The 26112-nt window shown below is 40.8% G+C and overlaps 1 protein-coding gene across 3 annotated transcripts in view; it reads right to left on the bottom strand.

Annotated features, from left to right (window-relative positions):
• Nucleotides 1-26112, bottom strand: part of pdzrn3b (PDZ domain containing RING finger 3b) — a 165153-nt gene that overhangs the window by 2809 nt on the left and 136232 nt on the right. For all 3 annotated transcript variants that reach the window (XM_080026501.1, XM_080026502.1, XM_080026503.1), the window contains 6 exons: nt 9693-9949; nt 4636-4723; nt 2569-2667; nt 2416-2478; nt 1309-1410; nt 836-952 (listed from right to left, as the gene is read on the bottom strand). In XM_080026501.1, the coding sequence (XP_079882627.1) occupies nt 836-952; nt 1309-1410; nt 2416-2478; nt 2569-2667; nt 4636-4723; nt 9693-9949 (726 nt within the window). The remainder of the gene's footprint in view (nt 1-835; nt 953-1308; nt 1411-2415; nt 2479-2568; nt 2668-4635; nt 4724-9692; nt 9950-26112) is intronic.

Here is a 26112-nt window from a genome sequence, read left to right as displayed (position 1 = left end):
TGCATCCAATGAGGAAGAAAAAGGAGCTGATGGGAATTGTAAATGTTACAGTAAAAATGAATGACTAAACAAATCTGGTCACTGGTGTACTAGTGACAAACCATCAGAGATATTGGATTCCTGTTGGTTTTGTGAATCAATTACATGTTTTGACTGTTATCAATCTTGCATTAAAAATATGAAGACCACAATTAAACATCTTGTAAACAAAAGCAGTAAATAAATATATAAAAATATATTAGGCATAATTGGAGTCTTGTAACAGGGATAGTTTAGTTTTGACTATTCCAATACCAATACAATTGGAGTATCTGTTCCATATAAAGCATGTTGATATTTGTACAGAGTTCCCACCCCGTCGAAAACTGACGCTTGGTCAGTGCCCACCTGAGGCGATAATTAATACCTGGACCCGAGAGCAATGGACAGGTAGCAATTAGTGAGTAGATATTCACTGATTTTGACCAAAAGGTGTTTTGGTTTACAAACCATATCCTCCACCTTTAAGAAGCAAATAGAAATGACAATGCAATTCTTATTTAACCACTATTAATGCATAACAATGACCTGCTAACAATGCTACTTTATTTAAAACTATTCATGGGAACTTTTCATTTGAAATGGGCCGATAAAATAGGATCACATAGTTTGACTGTGAGTGTGTGTGAGGGTTTGACTTTGACTTGTCCATGTGACAGTCTTTATTTTTCTAAAAGTGTGAGCAAAAAAAACGTTGCTAAAAACAATTTAACTCTGTGTGTGTGTGTGTGTGTGTGTGTGTGTGTGTGTGTGTGTGTGTGTGTGTGTGTGTGTGTGTGTGTGTGTGTGTGTGTACCTGCTGCAACATGCTGGCTGTGAACTGCATGGCCTGATGGTGCTGCTGCTCCAGCATGTCCATATGGAGGTCATCTAGGAAGTGGTTCCTGTCATCATCCATCCAGCCCTCGTCCAGCTGAGACGTAGAGGGGAAGAAGAGGCACCTCATTAGACGCAAATACTCAACAACAAAGTTATTTTTCAGTTAGTACATTTTGGTATAATATTTCAAATCTTGCTTTTGTTTGTTGGCATTAATAGGGATGGATGGATGGACGGACGGACGGACGGACGGACGGACGGACGGACGGACGGACGGACGGACGGACGGACGGACGGACGGACGGACGGACGGACGGACGGACAGACAGACAGACAGACAGACAGACAGACAGACAGACAGACAGACAGACAGACAGACAGACAGACAGACAGACAGACAGACAGACAGACAGACAGATAGATAGATAGATAGATAGATAACAAAACTACCTGAATCTCTGGTCTGGCCACCAGCAATGAGATGTTCTGGTTCCCCTCACTGGTTAGCAGTGCCACCGCATCCTCCCGGTTCTGGATTTCAACACCATTAATCTTGAGTGACAGAAAGACATATTGATGTATCAGATCTTTTTTCAACATAAGGAACCCTTGAAACAGAGCCGGCCCAAGCCTTCAAGGGGCCCTAAGCGGAATTTGATTAGGGGGCCCCTCTCCAATGATAGCGCTGCAGAAAAATGTATTAACTTTTGTTCAATTAAATTGACACACCCAGTGTTTTCCGCTAGTGCCTCCAATATGTAGCTGGGGGAAAATAGTAGCCAGCCGAGATCCCGACCCTCCTAGGGGGGTCCAGGGGTATGTCCCCCTGGGAGATTTTTTTTTTTACCTTTTTAAAGTGAAATGCATGAATCTGGTGCACTTTGAGAGGAAAATTAAGAGGCTAAATCTGAGGAATTTTGTGTGAACAAAAAATGTTGAGAAACTGGGTCGGATGAATTAGAAGCTATTGAAGAAAGACACATGGATTTTCCATAACAATCTTAATTTAAAATTAAATATTATGCAGGGTCCTCTGGGTTGGGCTTGTTGCTCTTTTTCTTTTATGGGACATATTTCTCTGTAATATAATGAATTAATTTAAATGCAGTGAGAGGAACGAAGCAGAAGAACTCTGTTGTCCAGCTTTCTTTTTTTTCACAGACGAGGCCGAAATAGGCTATAGACTATACACAGTGCATTGGCAACTGAGGGCAGCCCCATTTCCAAATGTTTCAAACTAAACTCAATACACACTGTGCATGGATTTGTACGTGACATGATCAGTTAACCTCGGATTACCTCCCAGATGAACTGATTCAATTATTAGGCTATTAACTATCTACACCAGCACGTTGTATTCCTTTTTTGTATGATAACTTACATTTGCATAATATGATGTTAATATCATCATATTAACATCATATTTGAAGGTGGCCCTAAGCAACCGCTTATTTCGCTTATGCCTCAGGCCGGCTCTGCCTTGAAATGTGTACATTAATGCTACATCAAAAATTGCTAAAATACATCAAATGAAAAGCAAAGAGCTTTAAATCTCACCTGAATGATTTTGTCTCCTTCTCTTATTCTGCCATCCTTTGCAGCAATGCTGTTTGGATCAATCTGAAAAGAGGGAATAAATGAGTAAGGCGTTTAGTAGCTGCTATTTCCTTACTGTTGAAACAGATTTGAGAGCCACCTAGCACCACACACCTCACTGATGTAGATTCCAGCCTCGTCCTCATCATCAGTCCTGTAACAAATCGTCAGGCCCAGCTTTTCTTGGATATTGGCTCGGTACAGATCCACTTCCTGGAGAGACGTACATTTTAATATCGTGCACAAATTAATATCCAGCACAGCTAAAATCAATAGTGTTTTTTTCTTCCAGAATTGAGTAGAAAATGGTTATAAATTTGCTCAGGTTTTTCTGGACAGTCTAAATGTATTGACTACGAGATGGGATCAGGGAGCAACAGTGATCCATCAATCACTGTAATGAATCTTTGGGCTGGCCACTGGCTTTCTAAGAGGCCCACTGACAGAATGAGAGATGGGGCGGCGGACTGCGAACGGGCAGAGTCCCGCTATTCACTTGTCAACACCTATAATCTCACACGTACAGATACGAGCAGAGCTGTATCTTCCAGGGCAGCGGAATACTGTAGACTGTTTTAAAGGAGCAGTTTGACATTTTAAAGAAATATGTAAAATTATTAAACGTGACTAATTCAGTTGTATTTTATTTTTCCAAAAGTACACAGTTCCAGTTAGTATAGGAGGAAATGTATTTCTGTAGTTTTGAAATGTTAATTTTTTGGAGTGTTTGGAATGTCTACTTGGGTGATTCAATGTTGAGAAAAATGATGTCTCCATTTTTAGCACCTTGACATTTTTTTCAAAACCGGGATCACTAGTTTTGTTAAATAAAGAATTCAGAATTTCCCCTTTTCAGGTGGGTTTATGTTTATAAGTATTTTACAGATGTCTTGGTACCCTTTTTTATGTTTTTTTCTTCTTACTAACTTTTAAAAATGGACAGTAATATGTAACAAATTAACAATATTTCAAGTCTTGTCTCTGCATGGCAGAAGGTCACTGGTCACTGTGAAGAAGGCACGTGGTTGGGAGGTAAACTCGTGCTGGCCAATTGCTTCTTTAACCCATTAAGGCCTAAGGCCGCCTAAATCTAGTTCTAAAACCTGAGCATTGTTTCAAAACAACTTCCCAAAACCAGAGTTTAAAAAAAAACTGCACAGAATATCAACGTTTACAAAATAATTTTTCTCTCAGCCTCTGTAGCAAATAGAGACATGGAATAAAAAGCTTAACCCTTCTGCCTCACCTTTGTGGTGATATTTGGCAGGTCTTAGTGTTTTACACACACGCAAAATGCACTGCAAGAAATGGTTGATGTGCTTCAATTGACACGTCTCATTTAGAGTGATGTCCATGTAGAATAAAAATCTGTGTTTGAGCATACATGCTAGTTCTCAACACCTGTCCACAGGAAGCTATTTGATGCTTCTATGGTCAGATTGGATTAGAATCTTGGAGTAGTAGCCTGACGTCAAGGCAGTGAGCTGTGCCTCAAAACACTTTTGGTGAATGTTCAGCCATTTATTACAATTGGCCTACTTCAAAATACCAGATTCAAACACCTCAAATGCATTTGGGACTTTCTGATACTAATACGTTGTTATATATCAGTTCTTTTTGGCAAAGATAAAGTGATACTACTAGCGGAATTCTAATCAGAAAGCAGGATTTGCGGCTAAAACACAGTTCTGAATTTGACCTATGATTAATTCAGGGTCGGTGGAGGTCACCGGTGGAGCACAGCAGAGGCTTGATCACGGCCCCATCCAGGCATTGTTAGTGCGCATCATCAAATTCATCATTGCAGAGCCATTATCTGTGCCATCTAATCATCTCCGCTGCATAGGAGCCAGGGGGGAAAAGACTTATTGGGCCTTGTCACAACTAAGTAATGATGTCAACGCTGTGCATCTGCTGAAAAAAAAAACTGCAGCTGGATTCCTGTCTGGCCTACGTCTCTGTGTCTGTGTATCCGCAGAGTGCCCCATCAATAACTTTGATAGATCAGGATTTGTTGGCACTAGCGGGGGGTCCATTGGAACTGGAGACACAGAGGCAGGCGACCCCGGGTCTGCTTACGTAGCAATAATGCACTGTCGTCTGAATGTAGATCTTCATTGAAAAGGAGAGAGGAGGGGGAGGAGAAGGAGGAGAAGCAAAGAGAGTTGTGGATGTGTATACCTCATATTCCAGCTCCTCACGCTCTATGTCCTGCTGTATGCCCTCCAGGAAGTCGTTGGGGTCAAAGTATGCATGTCTCGGAGCATGCCTAAGAAAAGACAAAGAGTAAGAGGTAAACTGGAGAAAGAGGGGAATGCAAGTTTCAGGGTTCGTACAGCTTTTTAAGTGTAAAATTAAATTTGTTCAAGGACCTCAAAGCTTTAAATATACAGTATATCAGTGATTCTTGAGAACCGGGACAAAAGGCGGGGACAAAATGTAACTGCTGTTATCTTTAACAATTTAAATATTTAAAATTGTAGATGTTATTAGGGATTAAGAATAGAATGTCTGGAGCACAATTATCCCCCTAAATTTAATTTTATTATTATTATGTCAAAAACTGTGTGTCCACAGAGAAGGTTTCAATCTTTCATATGGAATAAAACCTATTAAAAATGTACTTTAATTATTAAAAAGAGCTTTTTTCATCAAAGGCAACACTAAATAATCTCTCATATCAATAATTTTCTTTTCTACAACACGTTCATGTTTTATAAGGTTTCTAAGTGGGGGGACACTTTTTGTCACCACCGTCAGACAATCCATTAAAATGTAATAAAATCAGCCAATATAAGGGGCAGCTGTCACTATGAAGGACCTCTTGTCACATTCTACCTCTGCAGAGTACATTAGAGTCAGACAGGCTCTGATAAGTGTTGTAGTTTTAGAATATTTTACATTTCAAATCTTGAAAGTCATGCGTCACAACCATCAACACCGACTTACAATTTCTGAAGAAGTTATTTGAAATGTTTCGATAATTTTATATTCCTGAAGTAGTTCATACTAGCACCAATCATCAACAGAAAAAACAAATGGCTAACTAGATTAATTACATTTTTTTTTGTTTAAGAAACGTTAAATATGTCAACACCGTCAGATGTCAACTCCGTCAGATTTCCTGTCTGACGGTGGTGACAGGCGAATGACGGAGTTGACATTCAATATGAAGGCATCATATTTGGGTGGTTTTCAAGTTATTATGATTATATTCAATACAGAAATAGGTTTTAGTTTTTCTAATACTGTATTTATGGAAACTCTCACAATCTTCTTTTGTCATGGATGATTCTTCTGAGTACAGGATGATATACAAAATTAGGCGATTTGGTCTGAGTCTTTTAGAGCTAGTCTGATTGAAAGACTGTAATGTGAATCTTTGAATTAACGCTCAACCAATAATATGCTGTTATAAAATCACTGTTATTGATTATTCTACGTATATGATGGTTATCTGGGTTTTTGTCACCACCGTCAGCATACACGTTGCTATGGGCGGGCCATAGGGGGCCGGGCCTGCCCCCAAAAATGCTTGTGCCCCCCCACTTGGGGCACAGATCTTTCAAAAAGAAATTACTTTTATTTTTATTTTATAATATCATAGTAGCTAATTTTGTGTTGATGAATACTAATGTTGCATTCTTTATCATCAAAACATTTAAAATATAAAGAAACAATGGTGTGATTTTGTTTGATTGATGGGAGTCTATCTACACTGCATATCACGGCCTTACTGAAAAGAAAGTAAGGCTACGTAGGCCTACGTAATACGTAATTTTTTACTAAGTACTAGCTAAGTACTGGGAAAACATCCCAGTACTTAGCTGTTCCTGGTAAATTAAAGACATACCACTTTTATATTTTTTTTGTGAAAGCAGAGTCAATTATAATGCCGGCTGAGAGGGGTTCCCAAACTTTTGAAAATATTTTTTGTGGCCTCTGTCAGTCTTGGTGAATACTTGTGATCACAATTCTTCTCATGGGTCTAGCATACATTGAGGGAAAATGTATTTGTGATTTTGGTGTCTGACGGTGTTGACACAAAATAAGGAATGGCACGGTAAAAAGGCCATTTTGATAAAAAGGATAAAAGCTGGGAGGTTGTATCAAAGTGTAGCTCAGTAGCTTAGTATATGTTGGAAACATACATGTAATTTAATTTGCCTAAACATAGGGTTTGTACTTTTTCAACATTGCACCCTGTTTTGTCCCGGTTCTCGAGAATCACTGATCAGTGATTCTCGAGAACCGGGACAAAAGGCCGTCTTCCATATGTAACTTATTAAATAAAATAAATAATAAATAATATTTAATACTTATTAAATATGTAAGTTATTTGAAATGTTTTGATCATTTTATTTTCCTGAAGTAGTTCATACTAGCACCTATCATCAACAGAAAAACCAAATGGCTACAAGAAAAACTCAATTTGTTTAAGAAACGTTAAATATGTCAAAACCGTCAGACAGGAAATCTGACGGTTGTGATAGGCCAATGACGGTAGAAAAAACAAAAGCTGGGAGGTTGTGTCAAAGCTCAGCTCAGTAGCTTAGTATATGTTGGATACATACATGTAATTTGATTTGCCGAAACATTGGGTTTGTATTTTTTCAACATTGCACCCTGTTTTGTCCCACTCCGCAAGAATCACTGATATATTGAAAAAAACATGCTTATGATTTCATACATTGCCCTATCAGTACAATCAAAGGGTTTCATATAATGTATATTGACAATCACCTAATAAAGCTATTGAAGAAAAACATATGGATTTCCCATAAAAACACTGTATGTATGAATATAAATATATAATATAGAGTTAGCACTCAAACGAATTTACGGATAATTGATAAACATTTTATAATTTTTTTTCTTCTAAAAATATTTTTTTGGAAAATTAATGAATTCCATATCATTAAAAATGAGTGCGCTGCATTAGCCCAATTAAATAAATGTGTTGTTCCTAATTATCAATAATATCAAGTCTGCATGAAGAAATTGAAAAAACAATACAGTATTTTATTGACTATCCTTAAATTAGTTTGGTTAATGTGGGGAACATCCAGCATTTTCCAGTGATGTGTTCAGATTTCAAACAGTAAACACTACATTTTAAATCAAGCCTTTTCCAAACTTCCCAGACTCTGCACAGACCCAGAAATTTGATAAACAAAATTTAAAAAATTAGAAGTAGCAAGGAAGTCATGAGAACTAAATGTAGAAATTTCTCTTCAATCAGATATATTGAAGCTACACCCGCAGGCTAATCACAAATTAACTTGCTGTGTTATTAATTTGACTCAGAAAATCAATTAAAGAAATCCCAAATATTCATTAAAGGGCACCTGCTGCTGCCCTCTAATGAGTGAAAAACGGTGCCAGACTTTCCCAGCTCCGGGGCTTAAAAAGACACACACAGAATCAAAAGAAGCAATTTGGGAATATGCTAATCCAAAATGATCTGAAGCCAAATTTTAATGTGAATGTGTAGCCTGCAGGAGCCGTCATCTCCCGTAAGTGACGGGGACATTTCCCCTTCAAACCTGGGAACAATCCTGTTAGACCATAGCAGTGCACTTTGGAGAAATAGATTAGGTTTCAAGATTCAACATTCAACATCAAGATGGTTTTATTGTCATATGCACAACAATTACAGAGCAGTCGCTGGCAATGAAATTCTTTAGTCTTTGGCTCCTCCAACAGTGCAATAAAGAAAGCGTATAAGTATAAGAGAAACACAAGTGGGAAGCTGAGACTTAAATAATAATAATAAAAAAAAACAATAACAATAACAATAACAATAATAATAATAATAATAAGAAGAAGAAGAAGAAGAAGAATAAGAAGAATAAGAAGAAGAATTAAGTGTATAAGAGGAATACAAGGAGAGCAGAGACCTAAATACAAAACTAAATAAATGTAAAATTTAAACAGACGTGTTTATCCAGATGTCGACTGGAATAAATAAAGTGGCAAGTTATAAAGTGGCATGTTAAAACGTGTCATTGTGGTGAGCTAAGTAGCTCAGGAGTTCAGCAGTCTTATTGCCTGTGGGATGAAACTGAGTCTGGTGGTGCGAGACCGGATGCTGCGGTAGCATCTACCAGACGGGAGCAGCTGAAACAGTTTGTTGCTGGGGTGATGAGGGTCTTTAATAAGCCAGTTAGTCTTCTTCCTGCAGCGCTGAGTGTAGAGGTCCTCCATGGATGGCAGCTCCGTCCTGGTAATGTGCTTGGCAGCTTTCCCCACCCTCTGTAATGTCTTACGGTTGAGGGCGGAGCAACCGCCGTACCAGGCGGTGATGCAGCCAGTCAGTATACTCTCTATGGGGCTGTAGAAGTTGCAGAGTATCCTTGAGTCCATGTTGAACCTCCGTAGTCTGCGGAGGAAGAAGAGCCGCTGTCTTGCCGTCTTTGTGATGGTGTCGGTTTGGTGAGTCCAGGTCGGTCCTCGCAGATGTGGAGGAACTTGAAGCTGCTGACTCTCTCTACTGTCTCTCTTAATGAACTATTAGAGTAAAAGGTCTGATTATGTCTGAGAGCAAAGTGACATTTTTAACATAGCTGACTTCTGACACCAGAGAATTCCTCTGTCTTCTCATTTAAAGTGGACTTTCTGGGAACACGTTCACTCATAACAATTTTTGTTACCGAAGCCATGCTGAAACTAAACAGTGTTTTTTAAAACGCATATACAGTAGGTCTCTATCGGACTGTTGTTTACCTGGATGGTATATAGTTTTCTGTCAAGTGACAGCACACTCGGCTGTGTACTGGTGTAGATTCGTTGTTTGGTGTAAAATAAGCTGCTGTAGTGGGAACGTATTGTTTCGGGTACCAATACAACGATACAATAGATTCGAAGGCTTCTTTTCATGCACTGCTGCAGCCTTCATCCTTAGTCTGACCATTTCTATAGGCCTAGGAATGGAGTAGGATTTATGTTCTTCATCATTTTGTATATTAGAGGGGTGTCACGTTTCTTCAAACCCTAGATTAGATTTTCGGGGTCAATATCGTGACGTAATTTTTATCATTTTTCGACTTACAATCAAGATTGTGACACCTCTTCTATAGGGCCATGAGTGTATGCTATTAGTTGAATTTTTGGAGACATCTACTCTAATATCCCTGTACTGTTTGTAACCGATGAGTCAGCTTTTCCTCTGTTCAGCCTTATACTGGCCCAAGGTGTATTGTATGTCAAGGCTCAGGACTGACTGGGTTGGTACTTACTCATCTGGAAGCAGATACTCCTCAAGCTCTGTCATAGGGGGTGAAGAGGGAGGCAGCTTGGTGAGGGCCATGATGTGTTGGAGGGTGATGTCTGTCTGGGTGCTGATGTGTGAGAGCTGGCAGTCAGCAGTGGGGCCGGGCAGCTGCTTGGGATACGGGGCGCGGCGCAGGACCTGCACCATGATGGGCTCCTTGGCTGTGCAGAAGGCTTCCACCGCCTGGTCGTGGGTGGCCTTGGAGAGGTCTTTGCCATTGACCTGGAAGAAGAAGAAACAAACAAATCAGCAACTGTTGTTCAAGGGGACCAATCATGCTTTTCCATGTATTCTGACCCATAAATGACGTTCAAATGTTGGATGGGCATTTCAGGAGAGCTAACTCTGGCTTCCAGTGACGTCACAGTATGGTCATGCCACTGCACGCACAGCGTTGTTCACGGCCCTTCACACAGGATGTTTTTTTTCCCAACATGGGAAAAATGCTGCCAAAGACATGGATATACAGTATACACAGACCGTTCTGAGCAGAAGGATTACAATACATGACAGAGATAGGGCGATTTAGGGCGGAGATCTACAACTTCGGTCAATTGTGTTTATCTGCTCTATAAGTTCAACATCAAAAACAAAGATCTGGAAATGAGTATCACATGTCCTCTTTTATGATTCTGTTCAGTTTGTAGAAGATCATAAGGGTGCAACATATTGTGATCTCTTGGAGAGAACTGAAGTGAATATCCATTATTCCAAATGGATAGAATCATTATCAAGGAGCACGGACTGCCAACACAAACTCAGAAGCGATATCCTATTTGAGAAATTACTTTTTAATGCCTGGGTTTGTCTTACAGGGTCACAGTTAAAACAAGACCTTAATAAATTGAGTCTCTCTTCAATTAATCAAGGTCATTAATCGAGGAGCCCTCATTTAGCTGAGTCATTTCTCAGCGGAGGTTCAATCTGACATGCCGTCACAGACAGTGAGTTAGGTCCAGCACGTTAACCTGAGCAGATTCATTTAAGCTAAAAAAAGGTGCGTGTGTCACAGAAAAGAGGCCAATTAAGTTGGGTTGAACTACTTATTAGGGCCTGCGTGTGCTGATATACTGTATGATGACGCAGACCCTGCTCTCAATACAATGTGTCATCAGATCCAATGAGAAATTATATAATTCGATTTAAGCCTGCACGCAGATCTATGCCATGCAAAAGGTCAGGCTGAGCATCCGCATTATGTTAGTGATTTTTTGTGTTGGCCATGTGTCACTATACTGCATACATAGCAGCCCATAACCACGCTGCAGCCGCCTGCCTGCAGACTGCATCCAAGGTCATCACTCTGGCTCTCTGCCTTATCAGGGTTTTACACAGAGCAGATGTTCCACTTTCAAGGCATGATGTGGCATTTGTTGCTTTGTGATTCCTGGATGTGTTGAAGAGCTTTGATAAGATCTCAGCCTGGGGGCTCTTCTCCTTTCAGACTTGACGCTCATGTATGTAGCGTTGCAGGTCATTAGGCGTGTCATAAATCTTTGGAGTCCCCTTCTCACTCCCCCTGACATCCAACATACATTCAAAGTCTGTGTATGAGGATTCATTTGTTGATAAGCATGTGGCTGGTCGGTGCGTCTGCCTTACAGCTATGGCTGGTCTCATTTGAATTCATATGGCATAGTTTGCAGAGTTAAGTGAGGTGCTGTACTTAAGGAGTTACAGTTATATTAAATCGCCTCCAGGTAGTGAATGCTGTGTAGATACAATAGATAGAACAAATGACTTCATCCCAGACATAAAAATTAGGAATCTATTTCTATAGATGAGTAGATATAGAAACCAAAGGTACCAAGCTTATGTGTGTGTGTGTTTGTGTGTGTGTGTGCTTAGAGGAAGGTTGAATAAGGCAGGAAAAGGAGTAGAGGGAACTTGATGCAGGAGTAAGAAGAGGCTGTGTGCTCACTAATAACCAAAGCAGATAAATGCTAATCCTGGGCCTGCAGGATAATTGGATCATCTCCGAGGACTTGAAAGTTCTACTTATTTTCTACATCAAAAATGAATAGCTTATCCATTTGCAGTTTGCTCAGAATAATTAGACACTGAAAGCGAGTTATCATATCACAAAATGCTAATGTAAGAAATCCCACTGTAGAGAAAAAAAACTTGAGATTTAGGACAGCTGCCCTCTCACACAAAGTACAACTCTGGCCTGGACTGTGAGCTGAACCCCAACACAATGGAGACATCTCAATCCCTATGTGTTGTTGCTGCTGTGTTAGCAATAAGTCTTTCTGAAATCACAAGGGGCCTCTCTCTCTCTCTCTCTCTCTCTCTCTCTCTCTCTCTCTCTCTCTCTCTCTCTCTCTCTCTCTCTCTCTCTCTCTCTCTCTCTCTCTCTCTCTCTCTCTCTCTCTCTCTCTCTCTCTCTCTCTCTCTCTCTCTCTCTCTCTCTCAGGAATCCCAGGGCTACTTGAAGGCAGTGAACCAGAGACAAAGCCCTTAGCCCCAGTGTTGTTGAGCTTCTGGAGCATTCTGCCTCAGTGCTCTCAGAAGGGTGTGTGTGTGTGCGTGGGGTTTCTCTTCCAGCTGTGGAGGGGGTACCTCCATTCACCGTGCTCACCTCTGACACGTTACACAATGCTCCACCACCGATGGCCTCTCCTACTACTATGCCATGTAACCGTGTGCCTTAACACAGCCGCAGGCATCTGCTATGATGCAGACCATACGGGCATCTCTGAATGACACATTGATTTTATGTGACCATGTCACAATCACACTGCACAGCTGGAGAGAGCGGGTCTGTCGGTAGGGGGAAAAGGGACACCCGTCTATTTTAAATACCGTCGATACACGTTCAAAAACCGGCGTCGACCCGCTCATTTTGGTGGGAAAGGGGTATTGGAGGCATCTCTGTCAAACCCATTTTAATGACAAGAGGGCACCAAGTCCCTACTTAAAGCTCCCATATTATACACTTTTCGGTTCTATTATACACCATATTATATGATCTTAGTGGTCCGTAATACGTTTTTCTTTAATTGTTTGCTGAAAAAAACTTTCAGATAATTTATTGTACTATGCTGATGTTCAGCTAATCTCACAATGGCCTATTTTTTAAAAAAGAGCTGCAGCTCCCCTCGTAAATAGACAATCTTTGAGCTCCCCCCGCCCCCTGTCCGGAAGCGAAGCCAGATACGACTCGCCCTCTGTCTGTCAGGGCTGTGGACCAATAAGAAATAGGGGTGTGGGCTGCACAGTGGAAGCTTCTGGCTTTCCAGTTTGTGAGGTCAGAAAAGGGGAGCATTCTGACTGGAGTATATTGGGTGGGGGAGGGGTGGTGGTTTCAGAAAGGGGGAGAGTGAGAAAAGGAGAGTGTTATTTTTTTAAATATTTTGGCAGTCTCTAGGCACACCGTGGACCCATGGATATGTTAGAACACATTTAAAAAGTGCATTTAGCATAATATGTGACCTTTAAAGTATACTAATCAGGTTTTGCAGAAAGGCTGACAGACAGTGGCGTATTCAGCTCTCCTCATACATTTATAGGGAAAATCCAAAGCTGGACAGGCCTGCTTTGCCTAGTCATATTTGCTAAGCTATGACTGGATATTGGCAGTTTGGGGAAACAAATGAAGACAATGAAAATGACAGTATTATGGATTGATATAATTATGAAAAGAAATCTGGTGACTGGGACAAAAAGAAGCCCCCATGCCACCAGCGCCCATCCACGACCCCACTGTTCTCATCATTATCACACACAAAAGCCTTTCGCAGGATATTAAGTTAATTCACTGACTGTGCTGTGTAACATTTTGTCTTTGATACGGCCATTCAACACATTCAGCACTCAGCACATAATCCTCTGATAAAGCGGAGAGGAAGATCATTAAAGAGCGAGTGTGTTTCTGCTCCTCTGAGGGGAAAGCAGTGAGGTGAACAAAGTGGAAACTCTGCCAGAGCCCGGGCACAAGGAACCCTGGGAACTTGACTGTGTAGAAAAGCCTTTAAAAGAGCGTGGAGAGCCGGGGCGCTAGCCTCCTCTTTCTGGTTGGATACACTTCTTAGACGCATTCTTCAAAGTCTGTTTTTCAGAACAGAGAGGAGCGCTGACGTGATGGAGAGGGCATAAAGACTTGAAGGCTGAATTTGTTCCCGGGGGAGGGGCTATATAACGTTTGAGTTGCAGTCTGAATATGGGTCATTTGACTTGAAAAAAACACAGTTAATCACTCTTTTATTTCACTTCCCTCATTTTCATAAGAAAGAAAGAAAATTCGAGCACCAGCCAATAGTTTGTCAATGTGTGTTTGTGGGGATGCACACACTTCTTGCATAAATGTGTCTCGATTAGGGTGCGTTTCATTTATCCAGCTGGACAGAAAGTGCTCCAAGTAGTAAAGCCTTGATAACACAGACCGCAGTACGGTAAAAGTAAATACATATTTATTCACCACAGTGGGCAAGTTTGCAGAGGATTAGAAAAAGAAAAAGAAGACATATTTTATTAATCCCCTGGGGGAAATTACACACACTGGCCCGAAAATACACACATGCAAACAGGACCTATATTCATGCATTAAGTGGAGAGGTTCCAGAGCAATTAGCAGTTTAGGGGTTCGGTGCCTTGCTCAAGGGCACCTCGGCAGTGCCCAGGAGGTGAACTGGCACCTCTCCAGTCCACACTCTAATATTGGTCCAGTCTCTAACCCAAGTCCCCACAGACTGAGCTACTGCCGCCCCAATTACAGAACAAACATCTAAAAACTGAATCCTGACTGAGGGACACCCTTGTTTATACTCTTATAATCAAATTTATTTTTCTTCTAAGCCCTTTGACAATCACTTCTGTTTTTTAAACAATCCATTGTGTTTTTTAAAAGGGCTCCGGATAAAACATAATGTACAATCTGGAATCGATAAGAATTTCTCTCTCAGGGACATTCATCGGTGAAACTATACTGCCCCTCAACAGTAACCTAATGATACGAGTTACGCTGATTCAGACTCAAAGCTATCTAAATCCTTGAATTGAACATAAATTGTTTGATTTGGATTAGGGCTGTCAAACGATTAACATTTTTAATCAGATTAATCACAGGATTCTGTGGATTAATCACGATAAATTTTTCCATTCAAAATATGCCCGGAAAATTAGAATTTTGTCTGTATATTGTTGTATGAACAGAAAGATAAATGACAGAAGGTTTAAAATTAGTATTTTCATTAATTGAAAATCCAAATAATGGTTTTAATACTGAAAATAAATTTAAATCAAACTAAAATATATACCTACTCACCATAATTCAATTGGTCTGTCTCTTTACTATGTCTTTGGGCAAATATAGGCTATATAATGGCATTTATTTGGCGAATCTATAGGTTGTGCATTCTTGAAGACAACTTGATTACAGTCCGCGGTGTGTGTGTTTGTGTGTGTGTTTATGCGCGACCACGTCCTAGTGGACTGTTCATGTGTGCCAGGAAGCCGACGTTATGTTGATGTCTACTCACACACACCTCTGAAAACTACAGACGTTTGTGTCCTCATTGCTCTGAACAGAGCGGACAATATTTCTCCTCACGTTGCTTCGACATCAACTGTCACCCGCGGCAGGTGACTTTATATACTATCTATGCCCCCGACACAGACGTGACCATTGGCAGTTTAAAACGCGGCACGGGCTAACGTGCTGCTATGTTTGGCCGCGCGCAGCTACTGATCCTGGGTCAGCCACAACGTTAGAGTGACTGTAGTACAGAGCTGGTGGGAAGTACGGGGCGGATCATTCTGCACATGCGTTCACTGCGTTAAAAAAAAATTAACGCGTTAATTCCAGAAATTAATCACCCTGCGTTAACGCGTTAATTTTGACAGCCCTAATTTGGATACATATACAGTCACGATGACAAACCAGATCCGCCAATAAACAACATTTCTACACACACACACACACACACACACACACACACACACACACACACACACACACACACACACACACACACACACACACACACACACACACACACACACACACACACACACACACACACACACACACACACACACACACACACACACACACACACAGTAAGGGCTCACAGCACTTTCAGCTCTATGTTAAGTCTGTTTGTTCAAGATATAAAAATCAAGTTTGCTCAAGCAGTGATCAAACGGAGATCCACAGGAAGAGAAGGGGAAAGAGGGAGCAGACACACACACATAAACTAACTCACAAGACAGAAACAGGGGGATCCTTCCATGCACAGTTGAGTCTCAATCAAGCTGTGATTGACACATGATGACAGACACTGCAAGGAGAGGCTCCCTTTAAGCCTTATAATGACAAATAACCATCCTTAATCATTCAAATGTGCTGAACAATTTGATGCTGCTCATAGGCCACATAGGCCACGCAGGGACACTGCATAAACTTGGACTTGTAGGCTATACATCTACTCTGTCCGTTCACTGAGTAGAAATGAATGAAGGCAAAAATGACAGACGAAAGAAACAAGTGTTTGTGTGCGCACAAGACGGGCATTCCAGACGCATGTACACGGAAAAATCGAAGTCGTGTAACCTTTTAGACATTTTAGGTAACGTGCACACCCTCTAGTCTACAGCATACTATCACTGTCCTTAAAGTATTTTATGTGCTTGAAGTACAGCCACACTGAGCCACATTGTCTCACCTGCCCATTACATCTAGTGAAGAACATCAATATTGGTAATATAGGTGAAATCTTATCATGGATGAGTTTGACGCAGCTGCAAAGGTCGTTGTGAATTGATTGACTTACCAAAAAACTACTTTTAAATCCTAAGTTTTAAGCAAAAACTTCTTCTAGCAGCCTAGCTAATGAAGCCTCCGTTCCCCCCAAAATGATGTTGAGAGGACGGATATGTAACTCACTTCTGACTGGGGTAAACAAAACACAAGAACATGTAATAAATAAAATGTTTTTAACAATAAATATTATGTACCGTTTTCCAACGATTCAATGATTAGTTTCTTCACAATAACTGCTAGTTTTCTCCATTTGCTCTGTTGTCAGGATGCTATTATATCTCTGTTGTGTCTTTGATCCCTCTTTTGTCATTTTGGATGGATAGAAAAGTACAAGGGCTCCAGTGGGTGCTCCCCTGTGGCAAGCCAGCCACCTGCTTCAGTGTTTAACAGATGTGACACTACACACACCAGGGCTGATCTTATTAAAACACAGAGTCAGGCTCTGCTGTGTGTTCCCCTGTAGGCTGTTTGTGTTGGGCCTCATTACAGGAACAAGGGGCTGGGGGTCCCTCTTTCTGGTGGTGACTACTTTGATGACAGGGGTCACTGACAGAGGAAGGGGTGGGGTACTGGGGGGTGACTTGTACAAATATCTTCATCTCTCATTTTTCTGTCTGGTCTGAAAGATATCACACCAAGACCATCTGGAGATATGACAACTTGGCTTTTTATATTTTTTTGTTGGTGAGAATGACATCTTATTTGTAGATCTTAGGAATCAGACATATGAGCTAATTAGGCAGTGGCACTTGAAAAGCTTCTGATATAGGAAATGTTCTGTTCTGGCAGGCTCATTTGTAAACTTCTCTTGCTCTTCAGATCAATTGTTTTTTGTATTAAGTAGCTGTTCCCTCTGTAGAGAGAGAGAGAGAGAGAGAGAGAGAGAGAGAGAGACAGACAGACAGACAGACAGACAGACAGACAGACAGACAGACAGACAGACAGACAGACAGAGAGAGAGTGTATATTCGTTCATATTGTGTATTGTTTGAATAGTTGGACTTATTGAAATATATTTGATGCTTTGCTTTGGCAATATTGTTTTTTAAAGCTTTCATGCCAATAAAGCCCTTTTTGAATTTGAGAGAGAGACAGAGAGAGAGAGACAGAGAGAAAGAGATACACAGAGCCCCTAAAAAATGAAAGGGACTTAACAGACAAACAACAGTCCAGATAAGTTCAGCACATGGATCAGAGAACTCAATGGCCAGCTTGTGCCGAAGCTCTAATTAACCTCCGGCTCTTGAATGAGGCGGCAGCACGGCGCCACAACCACTACAGAGCGCTCGGTCGGTGGAGAGGTTTAGAGCCCAAAGACTGTCAAACACTTTCCAAGCAGCTGCGCTTACATCTCCACATGGTGCCTACCTTTAGCTTTGAAGAGAGGAGCGAGGGGGGGCACCGCTGTCAGAAGGGTCAAGTTTGAAAAGGGAGTGCTGTGCTCTCGGCAGCAGTTCAGGCCTTTTAATGATCATAACCAAAAGGGAAAAACACTTATCCAGAAACGCCATGTTGGCCGTGTTTAATTAACAGTTTTTGATCTCCAGTACGGCTCTGCTGAAACCCAGTAATGCTCTATCAACTCCCTCTAGGACATCATTTTAGTATGCTGAGACCAATGCTGAAATGCTAAAATGCTTACAGGTAGAAACAAACAATGATGAATTTAATGTGCAGTGTACAATCATATTCGCCATGCTTGTGACATGGGACTTGGAGCTAAGGTGTGTAATGAACTGTAATGACTGGAAATATCTCAAGTATTCATGGATTATTGAGTCCATAGGGAGATGGAGGAGAGAGAGAGCAGAGCGGGCACTGCGCCAGGCTCACTGATCAGGAAATAAGACTTCCCACAATCCACCACAAGAGGTACAAGACAAACAGGTTTCCTTCACCTCCATCTACTTTAACCATGGGAAGACACAGCACCTCAACAATGCTCAATGCAGTTAATGCTATAGAAAGTTTTTCTTTGAGAAATCCAACATTGAAAACGTTGGTAGTAAAGGAGCGCCTTAGAATAGAGCTGTTGGTCTCAAGTCTTGGCAAATGTATCATGCACGCGATTCATGTCCAGTAAGTGTTTTTGCATACACAGCGACCAATCACTTCAATGCAGTTTGTTAAACCTACAGAAAATAAAAAAAAGTCTGTGCTTGTACAATCACACCACAAATGCAAAAGCTTCCCAATAAACTGCAGCTCTCAAATATACATGGTGAACACAGGCTGGACCCATCATTTACCAGCGCTTGTAGTTAAAAGTGATTTATCCACCTTCTAGTAGGACTAATGCAATGATTTAACATACAAGTGTGTTGAAGGGCTGGTCTGGTCTGTTTCTGCACTGTAATGTGTGCATTGGTCAATGTGATATAATTGGCCAAGAATATGAAATGTCACCATGTCTCATACAGTAATTTTGAACAAACTATGAAGCTCTTAGTTGCATTATTACTGTATTTCAGTGGCTCTTTGGTTTAAAGGGAAACAGAGGGACTAACACTGTACTGTATATACTGTAAGTACATATGCAAAATGTGGCCTTGAATATTACCAGGATTTAGCTTTAGAGTCTCAAATCTCATCTATTTGAGGAAATCCAATCCTACAGCATCAAGTCCGAGTTCAGTCGCAGGTCATCATTGTGGCAACTTACACTAAGCACAACTCAAATCACAGTGTATACAGCTCTGCCTGATATGCACTGAAAACAAGAGCCATCCCAACTACAGTTGCCCTTCTCTCCACCTGACTAAGGACCAGGAGCAAACCCTCCACATACTTTTTGTTTTTGTTTCCCTGAATCTGAGGAAAAGTTGGCTGTAAAATGTGAAGTTGAATTTTATTTGCTTTGAGACAAACTTTCCTTAGATAATGATAGAGACAAGAGCAGAGCTCTATCGATGGGACGACAGTTCATGACAAAAACTGTCCTATGAAAAACAACGGTGATAAATAAAAACAGATATTACAGGAATACACGGTATAGAAAATATATGAAATATCCAACTTCAGAAGCAGAAAATAAATATAAAAAATATAAAAATAAATTAACCAATATAACAAGGATATGTAAGAAATAATACAATATCAATAATCATCTAGACATGTGAACTTGCTAGGGGAGGGACTTGAAATCCTGAATCGAGGTGGAGAAATAATAACTGTATCAAGCTTAGTTATCAAGCAAATTTGATTAAAGGTTCAGCAAGCGGAATGGTCAGTTTAGCTAACTTCCTGTCAGTAACTGCAGTTAGCAGTCCCCTCCCTCGTCCCCACGTCACCACATTAATGCACTGCGGTCTTCAAGCAGCAAGTTATCTAGCATCATCTCAGATCCATAAGTGTGATAAAACATGATAAAAACCATCAAAACAGACATGGGAAAGGATGTTTACCTGCTCCGCCATTGTAGGCGCATTTACATTCACCCATCTGTCGCTCTGCACGTGCACCGGCAGTGAGACGGGTGCCGGTTTGTAGCGTTCTCTCTTCTGATTGGTTATCAGTAGTGCGATCCCCGAAAAGTTTATTTGCCGATTACATGCAGAGTGAGTGACTGAGAGATCGGCTTTGTGAAACGTGCACACTATATAAGTGATCACTGTATGAATAAAGAGCTATTTAACACATATATTAACATAAATAAATCGCTTACTTCACCTTTAAGTTCTACAACTTAAAATTTGTTTTAAAATCTTATACGCAGAAATTTGAGTTTAAATAAAATACAATATTAAGTTGCTGTAATGACCAACATTATTATGTCAACACAACTCATTCAATTATATTTGAAACTTAAAAAGGTGATCTAAATCAATACAATTTAATTTTTAACTTGCAACCATGCATCTAATCAAGTGTTGGTGAAAGACACACCTAAATGGATATTAGAGTGCAGGCACCAAATTTAAAATGTGTATATTTACAAAAAAACAATAAAGTTAACCGGTTTAAACAAATACAAATTATGTATTTGTTCTGTTTTCATATTTAATATTAATTTACATTTTCCATGGCGTCCCAACTTTTTTTGGAATCCGGGTTGTAGATTAAATCAATCATCCCCTAAAGAAAAACATTGGCAAATGTGAAAAGAAAGCCAAGACTTGGTTGGAATGTCAAATCCCTTCCATGGCTCTTCCAAGAGCATCACTATAACGAAGCTTTTAAAGAAAACTATGCACCAGAAATGCTCTGCGTTATCTCTTGCGCTAATGAGGAGGCTGTTAAAGGGCTTGTCTGAGGGCAGCACAATGACCAATGACTTGTCTGACAGTGGAGGGAGAGAGTGAGTAGCAAAAGCAAAAGAAAAACAGACGAAAGGTGAATGGCCTGCCAATCAAGGAAAACTGAAAGGCAAGATGACACAGTGACCGAAGAGAAAGCAGAACAATAGAAGTGACAGCCCTCTTACATATAGAATGTGTTTGCTGTTTAGTGGGCCATTTGGGGGTTGAAGATAGGACCCAAATATAAGCAGTCATAACAAATTTAATTTAATATGCCATTTATTTGAAATAATCAGACCTGATTAAAAGCCAAATGATTTGCAGGCACACATTGTGTATCCTTCATCCCATGCGGTGAGAGGGAGATGTTTTTGTTAAGGGGAGAATAATGAGGCAGATCCACACAAAGCCAACCCTCACCCCCTGTGCAGTAAATGGAGATGTCATTTGGTGTGATAGGAGGATAACACTCGGCAGTGGTCCATTACGGATGAAAAGAAGAATAAAAAAAAGACTAGATTTCAGTTTGGTAGAGAACCAATCCTCAAAGGCACACGGTGTGTCAGAGTTGTACACTGTCCGCTGTCATTAGACATGAATCCTAACGTCTTAGATGACTAAACCAGCACTCGGAGTGTTCTTTCTCAATTAAAAGCTGATGCTGAAGTAAAGCAGGAAAGAGAAACAGAGAATGGCAAACTGCTTTGGCTTTTATTCTGCAGTCACAGAGCGAGTGGTTTATCCACATTTTCTTCAGATATATTTAACATTCATTATGCTAAACTTTCCTCTGACTGTAATATAAAACATAATTGGCCAGGCCTTGCTCGGAAAAGAGGTCATTTGACCTCAAGCAATTTTGCCTGGTTAAATAAAGGTTAAATAAATAAATAAATAATCTTTATCCATGCTACAATCAGCAATCAAATGATTTGGAGAAAAGAGTTGGAGAATTATCTCTGCCCTCATACCGAGGGCAGAGATAATTTAGATAGAAAGGCAGAAGGTGGTTCAATGTGCTGGAGCAAATACTGCATGTGATCATTTTCAGCCTCTCAACAAACAAACTTAAAAACTAAAAATCAATCAGTGTTTACTTATCTTCCAAAGTAATCAAAATAATTAACCCATTATGTATTCTGGCACATTTTCTTCAATAATACAATGTTAAAAACACGATCACAATCTCCAAAAGTTCATGCTGATGTTTTGAGATTTTCTTCACAAAAATTAGGAAAGTAGAATTTTTTTTAGAATATTTTGGGAAATTTTGCTTGAAACATATTGAATAACCTTAAATCGATCATCTTATCAATGAATTGCTTCTAATTTAACAAAGTATTGTTTAAAAGACCCTTCAAAAAGAATGACAAAACATGTCCTGTCATTGCATTTTGTCAATGGTACATCCGCCTAACACGCGTCTGCTCTATTTTCCTTTTGCTGGCAAAGAAATATGCAAAACAAGCACTGGAGGTGTTAAATATAAACTTTAGTTAAAAAAGTCAAACGGGTCTCAAAAGCCCTGAAAGCTCCCGAGTCAGCATTCAGGCGACAATGAAGAGGTGGGCAGTGGTCGCACACACTATAGCAGACACATTGAGGGAGCTGTCACCTCTTCATCAACCCCCCCCCCTCCTCCACACACACACACACACACACTCCTTTAAGTGCAGCGGTCCACCTCTTGCTGACCCCTATGATCAGAGTTCAGGCTGCTCAGCTGCAGCTAGGAGCTCCAGTCGCCATCAACTCCAATGCAAACCACTCCACTCCACTCCACTCCACTCTACCCTACCCTACCCTACCCTACCCTACCCTACCCTACCCTACCCTACTCTACTCCCACTCATTGACCCAATAGAGTGTAGAAAACTCTGCAAACAAGCACAAACACTATAAACTGACCTTGCTTTAAAAAAAGCAAAATGCACATCAAAACAACACAAAAAGGGTCTGAAAATCCTCAGCGACAGTACCTGGCAGACTTGGTAGAGTAATTTGTATTGCTCGGCAGGCTTCTGCATGGTACACAGGCTGCATCCCATGGTGGTGGAGATCACACCATCCAGGCTCTCTCCCCCTCTGCTCACTCAGACAGGGAGAGAGAAAGCGGCAAAGATCTTCTCCTTCCTCCCTCTTCTCTGTCTCTCTCCCACATCCACACAACGACTTGGGCTGACAGGATTGACTTGCCCCCAAGCTTGTGGCTTGTGCGCTGCTCTCCGCCTCTCCCGTCTCTCTCTCTCACACACACACACACACACACACACACACACACCCCTTCCCTCTCCCTCTCCCAGCCTTCTGCTGAGCTTACGGAAAGCCAGTGCCAGAGCTTCGCTATGTCCAGCCCCCCCTCATGTTTATTAAGCAGCTGCTCGTTGATTATTCATGAACTGAAAGTCCTCTTAATGATTTAATAAGCATCATTACATCTATTGTGCAGAAACAAGATGAGCGACAGAAAGGCTTTTCATTTGGTGATAAGACAATATGTTGCTCTCAAGGTCTGGTCCCAAAAGCTTGCTTGTTAACAAGTTCCAGACTTTTAATTTGAAATCCAAAAGTCTGACAAGAAGTAATGCATCTAGTGAGAATTGCTCATCACCTAAACATCTTTCAATAGTCATTCCTACATTAAATTGAAGCTTAAGGTGTTGGCTTGAAATGTGAACCCCTCACTTTTTCTAACTTATTGTAATAAAGAAGAAATTTACCATCAAAGACACTCTAACACATTTTGACAACCAACCCCATCAAGGGGTCGGTTGTCACACGCTATGGGGTTGTTTGTCACAATGTTATCTTAATGGGAAAAATCTTAATAAGAAGGCAAGAAAGCAGAACTAAATTTGAAAATTTAATTTCATTGTCAAGTTGAAAAAATAGGCCTACATAACTTTATGCATCTTAACACAAAATGAGCAAGGAATTAACAAAAATGAAATCCATATTAAGACCAACCTACTGTATGTGACAATATAAAGAACAAAACAAATAGGTCTAACAATAATAGCCCACTCAACCACAATACACACATTCACTATCTGAGTTACGGTGATGGCAAATGTAGGGTCTGCTCACTAACTAAGCAGAGATTGTGTGCCCACTGGTTGCACATACAACACTTCTCCCATACCTCCCCTGAACGGGTGCTGGAGAACGTTTCCATACAAACCAAACACAAACTATCCTCTTCATCTGATGAAGATTCCTCCTCCTGTGTCTTTCTCTTCTGTTTCTTCTTCCCCAGCTGGAGTGGAGTAGCCTTGGCAACTGGTCTAGTTTGGGATGCACTGGGTCGTTTTGATTTTGTTGCACTTTTTTTTTTGCATGCTAGCTGCCTTTCCTGCTCTATTCTCTCCTTCTCTGGGGTGTCAGTGAGCATACAGCTTGACATTTTCTTTTGTTATTGGGTTCCTTTCCTGGCTGCACCCTTTGGATAACATGTGACAACCAACCCCCCAAAAAATGTGACGACCAACCCCAACTGGAATTTCTTGCTAGCATCAAGGCAAACAACCATCTGACAACTAATTAGCTTGCTAAAAACAATCTAAACTATAGCTTACCCTTCACACTTTTTTAGGGTAACAAGTGTTTTGTTATAAACCCATTGTGTAAAAGCCTAGAAAAAAAATACTGAGGAGCTAAATATTTTCAATTTGACATGAAAAACACCAACAGTCCTCTCACCTCAAATTCAGCAGTCTAACTCCAAGGAAGACTATGTAGGTGACCTCTGATCCCAGTTGTGGATATTTACATACCAAAATTTAACAGACAGCACCTTCTAGTTCCAAGATATAACGATTGTGACAACCTACCCGTGTGACATATTACCCCGTTCTCCCCTACTAATGCAAAGTTCTAAAACTAATCAGCACATTCACTATAAGGAGTTTGGGGGAGATGTCGCTGTAGCATAAGTCAGCATTGTATTGTTGTGGAGGGGACCAGCAGTAAAACAGATGGAAGGAGCAGGCCTTGTGTGTCTCTTGAATAAGTTGCTGTCCAACGCTGAGTTCTGCTACAGCATTGTCTACCCCAAACTCCTTGCTTTCAGTGACTGCACTGATCAACATCTCCAGACTAACTAAGCATAAGAACCTCATACAACCCCACTACAAAAATACTGAACTATCCCTTTAAGCACTACATATTTGTGATTTGTGCGTCCAAAGCTATATCTCTGCAGCTTTGTTCCAGCTGCAGACCCTTTCCTATGGCCCAGTTAAATTAGCACTCGGTGACCTCTGGTGTACTAATCAAGCAGAAACAGACAGACACTCTTTCCAAATACACAGGCGCAAAGCCAGAGAAAAGACAAGCAAAGCAGATAAATATTTATGCTGGGTCTTTCCAGTGCAGCTAGACCAATGTTACCCAAAGGAGCTTCTTATGCATAGTTTAATACAGCACCACACCAGTGCTCTGTCTGGGTCCTTCTCAGTATCCGCTGCCCTGTGTGCAGACAATAGCTAAGCCAGACCTGGCATCTGTCTGTTGGCTGTTTGCAAAGCACATCTGGTGCCACAGAGCCAACCAAAGATAAATGTCCCTTTAGAGGCAACACATAAGGGAACGAGTGTGTTGTATGCAGGGGTCAGAGATGGAACTCATACAGGCAAGAGGATATGATATGATACAATGTTAATCCCCCCAGCAGCCCGAGTGCAGTGTCTGACCCCGATGATGTCTGAGTTTACCCCCTTCACGAGGAAATACCAAGAATTACTTCAATTGAGTGCAGGATGCTAAGCCACATACCTGGATAGATTTCATAGCAGGAAGGGTGTGTGTGTGTGTGTGTGTGTGTGTGTGTGTGTGTGTGTGTGTGTGGGGGGTCCTCTGGGAGAAACCCTGACTGCTGGAGATAGTGGTATTTGGTCCTGCCAGATGTGTCCACTGATCCCTATCTATCATTACTTGCATAGCTCCAGCACCTTTCCAAGACAGCTGCATTTTTAGCCTGGCTCCAAGGTTTCCAGTCAAATGTCAATGTTATGTAAATGTTTAATCAAATGCCACAGAGAGCAAAATGTGAAGCCCCGAAACTTGGAATGAATCCACATCAGAAAAACAAGCAGAAATTAACACTGTTCTGTGATGACAGCTACAGCTGGACACATTTCAAACTAAGAAAAATGAAACCGTTACTGCATATAGTGATGAGCCTATACCCACACATTTCAATTCAAATTGTACATTGGTGTGCCAGTATGTGAACCCTCGTTGAAAGGTTTTGATAGACTGATAATTCAAAACTCTTGGCAAAAACAAAACAATTATTTCTTGAAATACACGGCCACATGTTTTTACAGCATCATTTATGGATTGGTAAAAAACACTCCTGCCCTCAAGAAACTTTTTCATTCGAT

Source organism: Ammodytes marinus, assembly GCF_949987685.1.
Source record: "Ammodytes marinus genome assembly, chromosome: 4".
Lineage (NCBI taxonomy): Eukaryota > Metazoa > Chordata > Actinopteri > Uranoscopiformes > Ammodytidae > Ammodytes > Ammodytes marinus.
This window is presented reverse-complemented; position numbering and strand designations above follow the sequence as displayed.